The 17070-nt window shown below is 29.0% G+C and overlaps 1 protein-coding gene and 1 long non-coding RNA gene across 2 annotated transcripts; one reads left to right on the top strand and one right to left on the bottom strand.

The window, feature by feature from the left end:
- Window positions 1-3691: 3691 nt before the first annotated feature.
- Window positions 3692-4319, bottom strand: LOC114185764. Its single transcript, XR_003604890.1, has 2 exons — window positions 4069-4319; window positions 3692-3987 (listed from the first exon to the last, which is right to left on the bottom strand). It is a non-coding gene; the product is annotated as an uncharacterized LOC114185764 (long non-coding RNA).
- Window positions 4320-9668: 5349 nt separating this feature from the next.
- On the top strand, window positions 9669-14404 carry LOC114183821 (protein trichome birefringence-like 19). Its single transcript, XM_028070973.1, has 2 exons — window positions 9669-10242; window positions 13434-14404. The coding sequence occupies exons 1-2, from the start codon at window positions 9742-9744 to the stop codon at window positions 14238-14240; spliced, it is 1308 nt and encodes a 435-aa protein (XP_027926774.1). The 5' UTR covers window positions 9669-9741; the 3' UTR covers window positions 14241-14404.
- The last annotated feature ends 2666 nt before the right edge of the window (window positions 14405-17070 follow it).

Here is a 17070-nt window from a genome sequence, read left to right as displayed (position 1 = left end):
ATAATGTATTACATTAAAAAATATAATTAATTATGTACATAAATACTCTAATATTATTGACATACCGATTATACTTTTTAACTTGATTATGGTACGTCGTAATTATCTTTTGTTACAATGTGGAAAGTTTATTGATTTTTTATATATTTTTTTTCTAATTTTTGGTTTTGCTTTTGGTAACTCTTTGTTACATAATTTGAAAAGTTTATTGATTTATTGTCATCTCATGCTTATATTTTGTTTTTGATGCTAACCGTTCTCTTCAATTTGCACAAATACTAAATCGCGCAAAGCTAAAACAAACTTCAGCACCACCTATTTTACATTGCATCGAGCTCTCTTATTATTAGACCAAAAGGAGTTACCCATATTTAGGATTGAACTTAACACTAAAAAATATCACAATTCAATTATGATTTACTTCATTTGATCTATCATAGGAAATTGAGACACCCTGTTAAAATCTATCATAATTTGTGTAGATTATTTATCAAGTTATCACATGTTTAATTACACATTACATATCAGTAATGCATGGGTTTGATTGAAGCTGCCAACAGAGACATGTTGAACAGCCATATAAACTCACTAAAATAAGTTTTAAATTTAGAATCAACTCCTTAATGTAAAACCACAAAGTTAGCATATAATCTTAAATAAACCCAACATGAATTTGCATACACTTTGGAGATCAATTTAGTGATTCCTGACCTTTATAATGGATTTTATTTGTGCATTACGATATAAGGATTTCTTCCAATTGAGTGTGATTGTTGTTCACTTCAACTTCAAGTACATATACGATATAAGAATATACCTCAAGACTGCACAGGTTTTCACCCAAGAGTTGTTGTTGTTTTGTCATTGTCAAATCTATCAAATATCTTTACAGATAACTCAACCCAACGTGTCTGAATCTGATGCATGTGCAATGCTACCATGGACCAAGACCACTTCCTAAACAGGTAAAATATATGTAATATAATACTCATATCAAAGTATTAGAATTAAGGTGCATTAGGAAAGTTACAAGGAGTAACCAAATGTTCAACGTTTGAATCTTCCTTCATGACTTGTATATGCTTTTGTTTGTCGTATATCTTTGTTACTAGTTTTGAGTATGATTGCTAATAGCAGTTATCTGATATGAAGGGTACTTACTCAATTTTTTTCATTTTTATCGATACGAGACTTAAACTCAGGCTTAAATTCTCTGTCAGATATTAATGCATCGAGGTTTCTGTGTGATGATGTCCATATATATCCCTTTTAGTTACATCACATCCAATGTTGTTTCATGAGCTGTGATTTCATGATCCAAATTCCAATCAAGAGAACATGTTGGTTGGGTTGGTTCTGATGGCCCCACTATCCCAAGAAAACATTCACTATGAAAATGAGTATTCCCTACTCTACCGCTGGTTTTTCTGTTTCTTTGCTGTTGTTTTGCTTTAACTGTTTGTTTCCTCAGGGTTCATAATTACAATACTTCTTCAAGAACAAAAGGTCGTGACTATTGTTCACACTAATTGAGAAGTTCTAGAGTCAGAAAAGTGAAGTGAATAAACCTTAACAAGTTCTACACTATTTGAATAAGCTATGTGGTGCAAGAAAATGCAAAAGATTGTGGTTGGTATAAATTTTGGACTTAGTATTTGGAAGAAAGAAGTGTGCTTAGTCATTTTCCTTTGGATGGTGTGTTTGTAGAGTGCATTTTTCATGGGCAATTCAATTACTATCTCTTCTCTTCCACCTCATGATTCACGTGCAGCCAAATTTCCACATCTTAAATGTTCAACTTTATTCTCTGTGGCTACCCACTGCACTTACTAACACTCATGTTATTTAATTTTCCCCCTACTCATTCTCTAACATCACCATTCAGAGTTTTACTTACCAATTTAATATACTTTAACTTTCTGCAGAAATTTGAAAACAATTTCATTCAGACCCTCACAAACACTACATATCAACTTCTTATGTGTTTAGTTCTGACTTATTCTCCGATTTTTTTAACGTTAATGCATGCTCTGGTGTTCATGGATAATATGAAAATTTGTTTATTAATGTTGTTTTATATATATATAAATAAGATCAATTTATAATGTATAAGTGAGTGCAAATCTCACATTATTCTATTTTGTAAGGTTCAGTTAGATTTAAAATTTACTTTTTAGCATGATATTAGAACAATGACTTAAAGTCTATTTTGGATCACCTATTAATGTTTAGTCTCATGCAACGTTTGAAATGTATATGTTTCAGCGTGATGGAGGTATGTTACAAGTATGTTAAGCCATGAAAATTTCTCATTTTGTTTGGTAAGGTTGAGTTAGATTTAAAATTTACTCTTATCATTGTATTAAAAATCATAAGTTAGAATCTATTTCATATTATCTACGCTTATGGTCGTTCTTAACGATGGTTGCTGGACTAACAAATCCCTTTCAACTTCCCTTATTCCTATGAATGTATGTTGGAAGCTTTTCAACCATTTAAATTTCTCATTTTGTTTGGTCCTTTTAACTAGTGTATTCTATTGAGACCATATAGTTTTGAGTTTATAAATAATATATAGTTTTGAGTTTTCCTTTGGGAAATTGGTGGTTGAGTTTGATGGGTTATCTTATCTGTTAGTTGGACGTTAGCTACATCAAGATTCTCCCGTTAAACTTTTAATATATGATATATAATATCGTGGATCATGCATTCATACGTAGATATTGTGCATATATATTTGACAAACACACTCTACAGTCTCTTGAAAAAAAAAACTACCGATGAAAATTTTTACTCTAGAATATGTATTAAACTATTATTCTTATTTACTTCTTAAATGATTTTTCTAAAAATAATTAATTATTTGTCAAAATATAAGCCGGATTCAATGGTTTAAATGTTTACACTAAATACACGAAATTTATTTTTAATATCTTATCTCTCGAAACAAAATTTCCCACTTAACTAACAAAACTGCCGAGGATATACTTCTTTGTCGGATATTCAATTATTCTTTGTATGAATATGTGTGATTTTTAATTTAAATATTATAAAAAACCAACATGTAAATTTACCATGTCTGAATAAAATATGTACATAATATTTTTGCTTTGGATTGAACTTATCTACTGTTCAAAACTTTGAACCATAAAAACATTATCAAACATGTGAATCACTAATTGGATCTGAATTGAAAATATTTTCTTGAATTTATTTTTAAAATACTTAAATTTCTCGTGTTCATTTAAAACAAGAGGGAAAAAAGTGAAGGTGACATAATTGGCCTGCACCATCTATAGAATGGTCCACCTAAAACCAGACCTGATGTTCATAAGCAATAAATTTGAAAACGAAAGGAGCTTCAGTGAAAATCTACTATACAGTGCATAAATACAGATATTTTTCTTTCAAAGTTTTTACCTTTTATTTCAATTTTGTTGCTGTTTTTTCCCCCTCCCACTTTTATCTATGCAAATGGCCTAAAAGAAACTCAATAATTCATTTTTCTGGTACTTTCCACCTTCCATTTTTATGCAAGTGCCTCAAACAACAAACTCATACAAATTCTGCAAAGTTTTTGCATGCTTCATACCATTCTAGACTTGTATACCTAACATGATTATTAGTAGTACTAATTACATGTGATTGATGCAAAGGTTAAGAGTTAAAGGATATAGAGTAAGTTAAATCATTGAAATTCAAAGACTCATGTATATGAATAGCAGAAAAACTTAATTATTGAAGAGTTTTTACCAACACAATAATACATAAGCATCATAAAGTGAAGGTTCTGGACTTAGGTGAATCAGCAATTTTTAAGGTCTCTTCAATGAGTTTTCTGGCTTTTCTGCTTCTTATCTCCACTCTCATGCTCTCACTCTTCTCCATCTTATCATAAGGTTTCCTCAGTTTCAAAGACCTTATTTTGGATTTTAGAGTCCCTACCAACCTTCCCAGACCCATCATCGTTAATTCTGCGAAAAAACACTGAAATAAAAACACTAAGCACTGCATAATAACAAGCACAAAGAAAAGAATGGAAAAACAAGAGGGTGATGAGAAACATACCTTGTCCCCTTGTTCTTTGTGGTAACAGAACACTTCCTCCACTTTTTGGTAGAGAATGCAGAAGAAGATGAAAACAAAAACTACACTTGTTGTAGAAAAAAGAAAAATGAAAAGGGTATATGATATGATGAACAAATAGTTTGTGTTTCTGTGTTAAAGGGGAAATGAAACAAGTTAGGAAGAGGAAATGAATGAATTGAAATGTGAGAATTGGTGTGAAATGTTAAGCATTAAGAGCATGTAAGGCCAATAGCAGTGAAGATATATATATATATATATATATATATATATATATTCAAAGTTCTGCATAATAATTTAAGTATTGGATATTCAGAACCATAAAAAAAGTTCTAATTACTAGTTTTTTTTTTTTACCAGAATTTGTAATATTTAAGTTATGCAAATAAATTCCTTAAAAAAGTTATGGAAATGGAATACAGAATTTAATTGCAAAAAGATCACTTAGGGATAGGTGACTAGTCTCTTATTTGATTTATTTTATTTATATTATATAATTAAATTATCAAAGAAATTTGTAGTTTTAAATAGTTATGCAAGAGTTTCAATTAAGTGGTCAAAAGGTCACTGTTTGTTGGTTTGTGCAGAAAGGAATTCCTACACGATGTGGTTTTAATCCTGAAATTTATTTGTACAACAAAAATTTGTTTCTTTGGCTATATATATCTTAAATATTAATGTTGACTACAAAATTCTTAAAAATTCATTTGTTTTAGAATTTAATTTATATATAATATTAGTGTGATACTTTTTTATAAGTATATGTATTAAAATTACCTATTTTATTTTATTCATTGATACAGCATGATGATAATGATTTTTGTTATATGAAAATGTTTTACGATAACAGAGTAGTACATAGATTAAGCTCTTAATTATATAACGTGTGGACAATTATTAGTTATAAATAGGAGATTAAATTGGGTGTGATTTGTGGTTAAGTCACCATCATCTTTTCTAAAGTATTAAATTCAGTATTTTATATGCTAATTATTTTGAATAATCAAAGATAAGGATGAGTTATTATTGACCTACAGCCACTCAATCTCTAAAGAGGATTTCTTACACTTTATATATTACTCATAGTATCAAATGAAACATTTCTGTTATAATAAAAAATAGAATTAAAGATATAGATTATTATATCATAGTTTAACAATTAGATTCACACACACATATAATAATATCACGGGATTTTTAGAACTATGTATTTATATATTATTTATCACATGACTATTACTCAATTTGGTACTTTTATTATAATGATTGTATCACGGGATATAAATAAAAACTTTATAAGATGTAAAAGATACATTCCATTTGAAAAATGAATTAAAGGTAATTAAGAAATTTAATAGAGTTAAGAAAGTTTTCACTTGTAATGTTGTGAAATGAAGCCCATTTAAAGTTTTGTTTGGGCCCAGTATGTGTAATATGTGAGAGAAGATCGTGTGGACTGAAAAAGATTAAATACCGTTTTGATTTATTGTTTTTTTGTTAACATGGAAATTAGATAGTCTAACCTTTTTAGTGGACTTACTTATATTTTATCTTTCTACTGTCATCAATGTATATGGTTTTGCACAAATTAAATTTATGAAAATTTTTAATTATTGCAATTAAATTTTTTTCACCATTTTTGTTTTTGTTTAAAGCTCTGCGTATCCTTATTTTTTCATTAAGATAATTTGATATTTAAGCCAAATTTTAAGATAAAAAATGAATGAAAATATCACTAAAGCATATTTCTTTTTATCACCCAGATCACAACATAAAAAAAATTAATGTTTTTTCTTTCTTTCTTCTTTCTCTTATTCTCTTTCTACTGAGTTTATAAGAGTACACACAAATTCACTAAATAAAGAGAAGATTTTATCACTGTTCTAAATTTGTTCTGAAGAAACACTTGGACAAATATAAGACTCGAATGGTCGGAAAATTGTTCGACAATTTACTTGGAGATTGAGAAAATAAAAATTTCTTAACTTAAATGAATGTTTTTATTTTTTAATAAATCTATTATATGAATTGATTTGTAGGTAAAATAAATGGATGATAAGTAAATGAATTATTGTCTTACTTTTAAACTAATTCAGAGTAAAATAGAACAAAAATATATTTATTTAGTATGTAAATTTATTAGATATATAGGTCTTTCTTTTTGCATAACTTTCTTAAATGTTATAGAATTAAATAACCTAAAAACTATCTATTTTATTATACTTTATTTGTCATTTGTTTTTCACTATCTTTCCTTATCCTTTCTTGAAGAACCAAAAGGAAAGAGTAAAGGATGATGAGAAGGGTGAGGTACAATAATTATTGTAAGATGTGAGAAAAAGGAAGCAATGGAATGGAATTTTGAAGATTTCCAACGTAAAAGGATCTAAAAAGAGAAGATGACAATGAAAGAGATAACATGTAATTTAGTTTAGGTGTAAAGTTAAACTTTCTCACATTATTAGCCTCATTACCACGTTCCTCCTCAATTATTGCTGGGCCTTCATTCCTCCACATTAACTTCAAGAGAAAATTTTAAAAAGTATAAATACATGTGAATGTTAAATTTGACCTTTTTTTCTAATTGAGGAGTAATATTTCATGTCTAAATTTAAAATTTTTGGATTACATTATTTTCAATTTTTTATAATATTTACTTTAAGTTAGAGGTAGAGAGAAAATTAGTTACACCACAATATCATATGACACATAATGTTTATGAGAAGGACACGGTAAAATCATGAGACATAGGAGAGAAGTATTTCTAAATGACAGGTTATGCATGCATTATGTACCATGTTGAATGATTTTATTATAGAAAAATAATTTTTTACTATTAAATTTTGACAACTTTCTCTTACAACTTTAGGTGGTATCTTCTAAGAGATTTTTCATTTTCTCATTATTAATATTACAAAAGCACTTAAAAGATGTTATCTCATGTTGTAAAAAAAAGTTGACAAAATTTAGTAGTCAAAAAATCATTATTCTTATAATATTTAGACTCTGATTATTTATTGTTTTTTATTTTCATCTCTATGAGATTTGAGATCGAAAAGACTTGTATATTTAAGTTCTTTTTCTTCTATACGGTGGAGAGCTTATTTCTAAAGTTTTACACTTACTTTTTCACTTGTAAACAAATATTTTACTCATCCAATAAAATGTTATGTTCTTATGTTTTTTAAATTGTGTATCATAATTAAAAAAATAATAATAAGTAAAAATTTGGAAAATTCATGCACTCAAGTCAAGTGTACTTGTGTAGTTGGTTACTTAGGTCAAACATGGATTTGGTGTTACATACACCAATTGTTTGAATTAATGTTGTCACAAAGGTGTAAACATGGTGGTCTGATTAGTTTTACTACCTAACCGGACACGAGTATCTTCTTCCATCCAAATCATGTTGTTTCTAATTGCCTTCTTCTTTGGCTGCAATAAATTACACCATTGATGAACACACAAACTTCAAAGGGAATAATCAATTACAGAGGAAATTGAATTCAAGGTGGTTGTGCATTCCTTTTCTTTCATCCATTGCTCTCTTATTTCTTCTCCATTCAACTCCAACTTTGCTACTACAAAACTCATTAATCAAATCAATCATACCTAATCAAAGGATAAACATGAAGCTATATATGTCTTTTACATATGTTTTATTTTTAAAATGATTATATATTAAAAAAAATATTTTGGATCCCTTACTTTTCTTTTTAATGAAAAATAGAATTAATCTCTTGTTAAAATTTTAGACCAATTTAATTTCAATATTTAAACTTGCGTATATTTAATCTTTTTAATAATTTTTTAATAAGTTTATTTATCGTTTCCTAACATTTGAGTAAAAAAAATTGTTAAAAAATATAAACAACTCAAAAACCATCATGAAACATATTCAAAACATCATATAAACTTAACAAAATTAGATTTAGAAAATTAAATTTATATATTTTTAAAATTGAAGAACTAAATTGAACCAAAATTTTGAAAAAAAAGTAATTACAATTTTTAATAAAAATTAAAAAAAAAAACTTATCTCTTTCTTAACAAAACACACAATTAATTATATGACTGAGTCCTGCTCATAAACTAGAGAATTAGCATTTGATTAGGTTATTGTTGAATTGATTAAATATCAAATCAGACATCAATTAGTTAGTCCCCACATTTAATTTTAATTAAATAATTTTTTCATTATATATGCAAGCTTACCATAATTGTTTTATGGTAGTCTTGATCATGACCTGTGGTTCGTACATGTGTCCTGATATGTTGTGATTGCACAAACAAAGATTAACGAACACAATATTTCCATTTCTTAACCCATTCATCATCCTACTACATTTGACCTTTGTCATCAAAATTATTAGGTAGTATTCGGAAACCAGCTTCGTAAAATAATTAATGAATCACATCACTTTCTAACATCACCAACATAATTCAAAGGAGAAATATTAAAAAACAATCACACTACAACAACATTTTACAGCACAAATTGCAGAAGATTCTTCCAAAGAAAAGCTGTGATCCGTCTTCTATTTAATAAAGAATATCAAATCCAAAAGTAAATATATTTAATATCACGGAAATACAAAAATGCACTCAATATTTAAAGGAAACGAAGATTATTGGAATAATATAAAGAGAATTTAGAATTCATTATATTAAAAATATAGATCTGGATCTAAAATTCTGACCTGCAAGCTTGATTATATTCCTGATCAATATATTGTCACTTGTCAAATTCAATCTATGTCTTGAACAAATTGAAAAAGCAAATTGCCTAATTTACCCTCCAAAAATATTCCACTTCCCAAGATGAAAAGAATGGCATTTGGTGAATGATCACGGATCTCGATGTAGTTTAGTTTATGTAAAATTCGTAAATGCAAATTAATTAAACATAAAAGTCTTAACCCAATAGAGAAATTATATAAAAAAAATTCCTTTTACTGTTACAGTTATTTTTATTTTTGTCTCTTTTTTTTTTTGGTTACATATTGCTTATCACAATTAATTAATTAATTTTATTTCTCTTGTTTTCTCCACCCACTTTTACAGATTTCAGATTTTCATTGACAAAGCAAAGCACAATATATATAGTGTAAGTCAACACTGGAACATATAATAATGATATTATTTACCTGCTCACCTAAGTAGTAGTTGCTTTGGTACGTAACATAGAAGACATTTCAAGATTTGTAATAAAATATGTTGTTTTCGAAATAAGGTGCATGCATTCATAAAAGAAAAAAAAAAACACCGTCTGTTTTTAAAGATTAATAACTATAAACAGTATTTGCGTTATTAATAACGTTTTGTAGTAGGACAAAGAAAAAGACAATTTCCAAATATTATATACCACTGTGCATAGCGCATGGGTGATGCCAACCAAAAATCCAAAAACTTTTCTCAAAAGACATCTCATATATCTCATGCATGTCTGAAAAAAAAAATTAATTAAGTGTAATTAGGAAATAAACTTTCTTAAGTACTTGCAATCATAATCCAAATGTAAAAAATGAAATAAAATAAAGTTCTTGCACACAACACAACAGATATTTTATATAAGAAAAACTTCTCCATTTTGTTCTATACAACCTTGTATGTGTTTGTTCCTACCCTTCTCTTCTCTTTCTCCCTCTTTCCAAAATGAAGTTCCAAGTTATAGAGCTTCTGTTCGGTAAAAGCACCCCAAAACAAATGATCCCAAAAGTGACTTTACTTGCAGTGTTTGCCATACTGTTATTCACTGTGACACCACTGTCCTACCCTTTGTTCCGATACTCTTCATCATCGAACAAAGAATCCAAGAAGCCATACTCAGCATTTGATGATCTGAATGAGTCTTCAAGCTTGCCTTCAGCTTCGATCAAAAAGTGTGACATTTTCAGTGGGGAATGGGTCCCAAACCCAAAGGCTCCATATTACTCAAACAAAACATGCTGGGCTATTCACGAACACCAAAACTGCATGAAGTATGGTAGACCAGACTCTGAGTTCATGAAGTGGAAGTGGAAACCAAATGGGTGTGAACTACCTGTCTTCAACCCTTTCCAGTTTCTTGAGCTTGTCAGAGGAAAATCCATGGCGTTTGTTGGAGACTCAGTTGGCAGAAACCAGATGCAGTCCATGATTTGCCTCCTATCAAGGGTAAGTTTTCTTATTTGTTCATAGTTCATCATTTTTAAGCTTCTGCTAAGAGTTTTCTGGTGTAAGTTTTTGATCCATCAAGAGCATGTGAGCTAGTTAGTTTTTTGTTTTTAGTATTAATTTTTTGATTTATAATTTATGAAAAAAATATATTATTTTTATCTGGGTGTGTTTTATTTTAATAACTTCTTACATAAATAATCAAAAGCAAGAACTAAAATACTAGTGGAAGGAGAGAGATTATTTTTCTACTACTTAAAAAAAAATAAAAAAAATCAAAACTTTAAAATTAGTTCTGGATCTGATTACATTGAAACCCTTTATCCTCACCTAAATTTCAGAGCCACAAAAATTTAAATATCTTAATAGTTAGTAAATGATACTACCCTTTTCGTTTTCTTTATGGAAATCTAAGCTTTGTGATATTTTAAGTTTAAAATTTTGAGGTGGAGATGGTGGGATTTCAAATCTATGAGCAGACACAATTACTACTACTATTCTTCTAATGTCTGCTGACACGTGAAGATTAGACATCAATAACGTTTTAGTCAAATAAATCACTTTCTTAACTTTATCTTCACCGTGCTAATTATTCCACTAATTATTTTTGAAAGCTATGTGATACAATTAATCAGCTCGTATTTGTTTTTCTCCAAATGTCTCTATCCCAACCCTGTTACGATGAGTTGTTATCCATATAACAATATTTTGCAACACTTTTTATTGCCATTTTTATCACATCATTATCTTTTTCCTTTTTTCATCTTATCCCTTTTTATTGAACAGATTTTATTGAAAAAGTATATGGATGCAGTTTTTTTTCCTATTTCGATTATATATACGTTGTCGTTTATCCTTGTGTCTGGTTTGTTCACCTAAGCCATTACGATACTCAAGGATTAGGTAAAATGATCAAAGGAAAGTAACATGCGTGAAAGCGCATCGAGCATGCATGCCGAGGAATCGAATCTTTTCTCGGGAAACTGTGCCACTCACTCACATTCGATTCAACTCGTCACACACACACCTTGTTCTCCACGTCTGTGTCTAGCTACCACATAAAAGAAAATGAATATAATATTAACCTTAAATTAGTGTTGCTAAATTTTCCAAAACCATTTATCAGTTCAACTAATAGCAATTAAATGTTAAGTATTTATTTACAGAGAAAAAAAAAAATAGTGTCGGCATAATTGTTGTCCCCTCTTTATGTATATCTAACTAACTAGACTTCCATTATTCAAAACCTGAAAAATTACTATACAAAATTTGACGTTTCGGGTATACTTGTGATACACAATAGTACTCCCAGAATTACCCTATGGAGGAAGCTACCCTGTCAGTAACTTAGTCACACTTTCAAAAAGAAAAAACTTGGTCACTGTTGATGGTAGCAGAACTTTTCATTCTATTGGCTTCTGCTTTGAATCATACACTGATATTATGAAGAAGAGTTTATGTCAACTTGCATTTTGAGACAGCAATAATTGTTCAGGTCCTGCCAAACCAGAAAGTAGAAATGGTTGAGAATTGAGCTTTCACATTTAATTATAAGATGGTGTTAGCACTTGATTATTCATTAGGTGATCATATAAGAAAACAAATGAAGAATTAATACATATAAAAACATGTAACTTGGTATTACACATAAAATGTACCTGATGATTAATTATAGTGAGTGTGTGTTAAAGAGTACTATTTGCTTGCATATTTCTCTTGTATGACACAGGGAAAAGAAAAAACACAAGGTACCCCAGTTTCTTGTTGTTTTATGTCAGGTTGTCTTTTGACATTCCAACCATTCTGCATAAGGCTATTAGCTAAGTGCTTGTTCGGTTCAGAATAATAATTATACTACGTTTGGTTGTTTTTATAAAATTCTTTTCAGTTTGTCTTGATCCTCTTTTACGATATTCCTTCTTCTTTTTAACATTACTTTTAAGAAAACATGCATTAGTTTGTTAATAGAAAGAGATTAAGAGAATATAATATGTCTGAAAATCATGTAAACTACTCAGTTTCTTATAAATTGAGGTCTTGTGCAAAAGTGACAAAAATGAAGCAGTTAGGACTTGCTATTATAGGTTCAAGTTGTAACACCAAACTGTATCTACTATAAGAAAGAAAGATTGGGAGAAAGAGAGAGAGAGAGAGAGAGATGAGAACTATATAAAGGTGGTGTGGAGAGTTCAATAATAGATCTTGTTGAGAGGTCACATTTCTGAAATTAGAAAAACCAGTGATGCTGTTGTGCACGTCAAATACTCTTTGATAACATTAGGACTTTGGTTGAATATGAAATTAATGAGAAATTAAAGCTTGGCCAACCAAATCCATATGCATGGACAAAATTTCATATTAGTCTGTGTTTGAAGGGAATCTGAGATGTGAGAGAGAGAGAGACCAGATGGGACCACTCGATTATTTTATTTACTCCAAATACAAAAGTGAATATATATATATATATATATCATAATGTATTATTGCCATTAGCGTAATGCATTATTAATAAGATTAGCTATCCATTTCTGTGTCTTTTGCGGAAAAGTTCACATGTAAACAATACAACTATGAGCTGGATCCTCCGAGTTTGTAACATGCAGGGTTTTGCTTCTTTTCCCAACACAAAAACATGACTTAAGATGATAAAGGAGGCTAAAAGGAAATGCTCTAAAAGGTGATGTTACATGGAATAATTTCAGAATTTGGCAATTGTTTAGGAGCTTAAAATTTGCAGTACTTACAGTACAAAAAGAGAGGATTCTCTGATAAAGTTCGAAACTTATAACTTAACTATTACTTTCTGTTTTTACTTAGTGTAAGTAAAAACAGCATTATTCTTGGTTAATGCAATAGTTGTTCTAGATTGAAAATTTTGTTTTGTTGCAGACAGAGTATACAGTTTAAGCTGATAAAAGAATAATAATACACTGCTGTTGTTATTCATACACACCACAGGAATAAAAAAAACATATAAGTTGAGTACGCATCACGTCATGCATTATTGTATAATAATAGTAACAAGTATACGCATTTCAAAGAAACGACACTTGATGTTTGTTTGGTAGCAAAATGACGTTTATTTGACATACACCACTTTGTTGTATGCTATTATTTGTTTGGCAAAGGAGCATATTTTGTTTTGGTTGTTTGTACGAGTATTCTGTAACCATTTTGTTGGGATTTGGTAGGTGGAATGGCCCATTGATGTGTCGTATAAAAGAGACGATTACTTTATGAGGTGGAAGTACCCGAGTTACAACTTCACCATGGCTGCTTTTTGGACAACTCATTTGGTGAGATCCAAAGAAGCAGATTCAAAGGGCCCAGGCCCAACTGGGCTTTGCAACCTTTACCTTGATGAGCCTGATGAGAAGTGGATAACCCAAGTTGAGGATTTTGACTATGTCATTCTCAATGGAGGACATTGGTTTACACGTTCCATGGTTTTCTACGAGAAACAAAAAATTGTCGGATGCCATTACTGTCTCTTGGAGAATGTCCCTGACCTGACCATGTACTATGGTTACAGAAGAGCTTTCAGGACTGCGTTTAAGGCCATCAATAGATTAGAGAAGTTCAAAGGCACAGTGTTTCTGAGGACATTTGCCCCATCACATTTTGAGAATGGGTTGTGGAATCAGGGTGGGAACTGCGTCAGAACTAAGCCATTTAGGAGCAATGAGACGCAATTAGAGGGTCTTGATTTGGAGTTTTATATGATTCAGTTGGAGGAGTTCAAGATTGCTGAGAAGGAAGCCAGAAAAAAGGGTTTGAAATATAGGCTATTTGATGTCACACAAGCATCGTTGTTGAGACCGGACGGTCACCCAAGTAGATACGGTCATTGGCCTAATGAAAATGTGACACTGTACAATGATTGTGTTCACTGGTGTTTGCCTGGTCCTATTGACACGTGGAGTGATTTTCTGCTCGGGATGTTGAAGATGGAGGGTGTGAGATCAGCGGAAGAGAGGCTTCACTTGCGTTCAAATTGACAATTCAATTTTATCGGATATTTGTGTAACGTTGCTTGTAATTGTAAACTTCATTGCGCACATCTATTGTAATTTGTAAATCTTTTTAAACTAAGATCGAATTTGATCATCCCTTTTATAACTTTATGTTCATTGATATATATCTTTTTGTTGTTCCTCATAAATATTATCGAAATATTCTTTACATAATTCGGAATATAAGTAAGGACCACTTGAATGACAAAACTCACTATTCAATCTGAAAAGACCACTTCAACAACTCACAGATGTTCTTCAAACCAAATGCAGAATTGGAAACAAGTAATGTTGAGATTTGATATAAAAGATCACGGGAGACATCACACCAACGAAACATGAATTTAATTTATATATAAAAAATTTACATTATTTTTAACTTAAAATTTTAAGACAATAAAATTATAGATCTTTATTATTATATAATGTTAAACTTTCTATTATTACTAATTTAGAATTACATTTAAATTTCACAAGTTTCATATAAAAATCAAGAAAATCTGATTTTGAAGTTTAGAACCACAGGGAAAAGGAAAATTATACTTGTTTAGAAATGTGAAAAAGTTTATTCCAGATCCATCTCCACCACTCAATTATTTAACACTACATCTGACGGTGCACAATAATCGGGACCATCATGAGCCCAAATTGAAGAAGCCCATCAGCAAAACCCAGTAGTTGGCACATCCAATCCAACTACTTAAACATTATTTATTATATTGATATATGTTTCATTTGCATGATTGATAGATAGTTAGATATCATTAAACATAAGAGATCATCAAAGTAAATTTTATATTTTTCAATAAAACCTTCTTTATACGCAGTTTTTTTTTTAATGTTTTAAAACTTGACTATGTTAGAACTTATTAATGAACTACATGATGTTCTAGCATGATGACATAATAAGAGAACTTGAACTTCATGATATATCAGATGAATATATAGCATTACGTTAAATATAAAATTGAAAATTATATTTTGAAATATTACAAGAAGTCGTCAAACCCACAATTTTATGAGAAATTATTAGAAAGTACAAGCTGCTGATTCAACATATTGTTTACTATTAGATTATTTATTTAAATTAATGGTATATACTTACAATTTTAATATTCAAAAAAATATTTTTTCTATTTTTCAGTCCACTATTTAATTTTTTTACCTATATTAATTGGAAAACCAAAAAGGGATGACAAAAGGACAGCACATTTTAACCCACAAAATCTAATTGTTGATGAAGAAATATAAATGAAAACTAAACATAGATATAACAAATTAAGGAGGTATTTTAGTAATTTAAAACATAATAAATATGATTATATATATATATATATATATATATATATATATATATATATTCAATTTAAAAAATCGAATATTATCTGTAGTCATACTAATACCAATATCAATACATGAATTTCTTATAGTTAAAATAAAATCAGGTTGTAATGGTTTAGACATTACACACAAATTCTTTCGTAATCTTACCTACATTGAATACACTTGGAGTTAAATAGTAGCTTCGTATATATAATATATGATAAATACTTTATCTTATGCTTATATTTTGTGAAAAAAACAATAGCATTTAACTATAATGTGGGATATTAAATATTAATGAGACAGGGACCATAAATTGACTGGTACATATGCAATCAAATACTATAAATAGTGTCCTTTGTTGTGACTAATACTACCAAAAGCAAGCAAAAGAAGTGGCTAATATTCAAGCTTTGCATGATTGCATTTTGGGTTGATAATAATAGAACAAGACCCATAACCAAAAACGTGGCACCCTCTTTTATGTAATCGATTCAACCCTTTCAAATGCAACACAAACACTTTTTAAAGCACAATATTATTGCTACATTTTCATTATGGTACAAATATGAGAAGAATTAAATGTGCCACTCAAAGGAAATATGTGTAGGAACCATTACCTTTTTCCTTTTTTGCAGGTAACAGGTTAATTAATTAGCTTAAGTTTATATGTTACTAAATAATATGAATAAACAAGTTTATCATATTACTAATCATTAGGCAAAGCCTTTTTAGTTGAAGTTTAACAATACGAAACAGACTTCATATTATGGATTTACTTTTAAGTAGAGACTGTAGTAGGTAAATTTCAGCTGAAATTTCATATTAAATAGAAATGAATAAGAAATTAATATATAGAAATAAAAGACAAATAAATATATTATTTTGATTTTTTTTTGTTAAAGGTGATATTTTTATCTAGTATATACATCAATTTGTTTATATCCATTACTAAAAATTTTCATATTACATGAGATTTTTCTCATAAATTTGTTAAAAAAAAATTGCAAGAAAAGATTTTTTTTTCTGTCATTTTTACTAAGAATCTTAATTGGTAAGTAACTCCTTCGTAGGTAATTATTTCCTACAAAATTATAAAATTTGTAAGTATTTCCTACAAAATTTGTTGCGAAAGATGTTTTATACAAAATATTTTGTAAAAAAATTAGTAGCAATTTCTTGCAACTTTTTTTCACAACAAAATTTGTAAATATTTTCTATAAAAAAATTTTAAAACAAAATTGACAGAAAATATAAATTTTTTTAATAGTGGTATTGTTATTAGCCTTAAATCTTGTCATTGTCTCGTTCCGAAACAAAAAAACTAAGATTAAAATCACAAAAATAAGTATTGCATTTTATAAACATTAAACTAGTTTAAATAAAAATTAATATTTTGTTGTCAATATTGTATTTTTTTTTTGGTAAAAGCTCATGCTAATCCAGATTAAACAAATAAAACAAACTGTGGGCTTAATTTAAAGTATATGCA

The sequence above is a fragment of the Vigna unguiculata genome, chromosome 5 (assembly GCF_004118075.2).
Source record: "Vigna unguiculata cultivar IT97K-499-35 chromosome 5, ASM411807v1, whole genome shotgun sequence".
Classification (NCBI taxonomy): Eukaryota; Viridiplantae; Streptophyta; class Magnoliopsida; order Fabales; family Fabaceae; genus Vigna; species Vigna unguiculata.
The sequence above is the reverse complement of the archived record's forward strand: the minus strand, read 5'-3'. Positions and strand labels throughout refer to the sequence as shown.

Excerpts from the sequence above, each read along its gene's own strand:
- LOC114183821 (XM_028070973.1), top strand. The coding sequence starts at position 9,742 with ATGAAGTTCCAAGTTATAGAGCTTCTGTTCGGTAAAAGCACCCCAAAA. Across the intron at positions 10,243-13,433 it reads TGATTTGCCTCCTATCAAGG|GTGGAATGGCCCATTGATGT; the intron begins GTAAGTTTTCTT and ends GGGATTTGGTAG.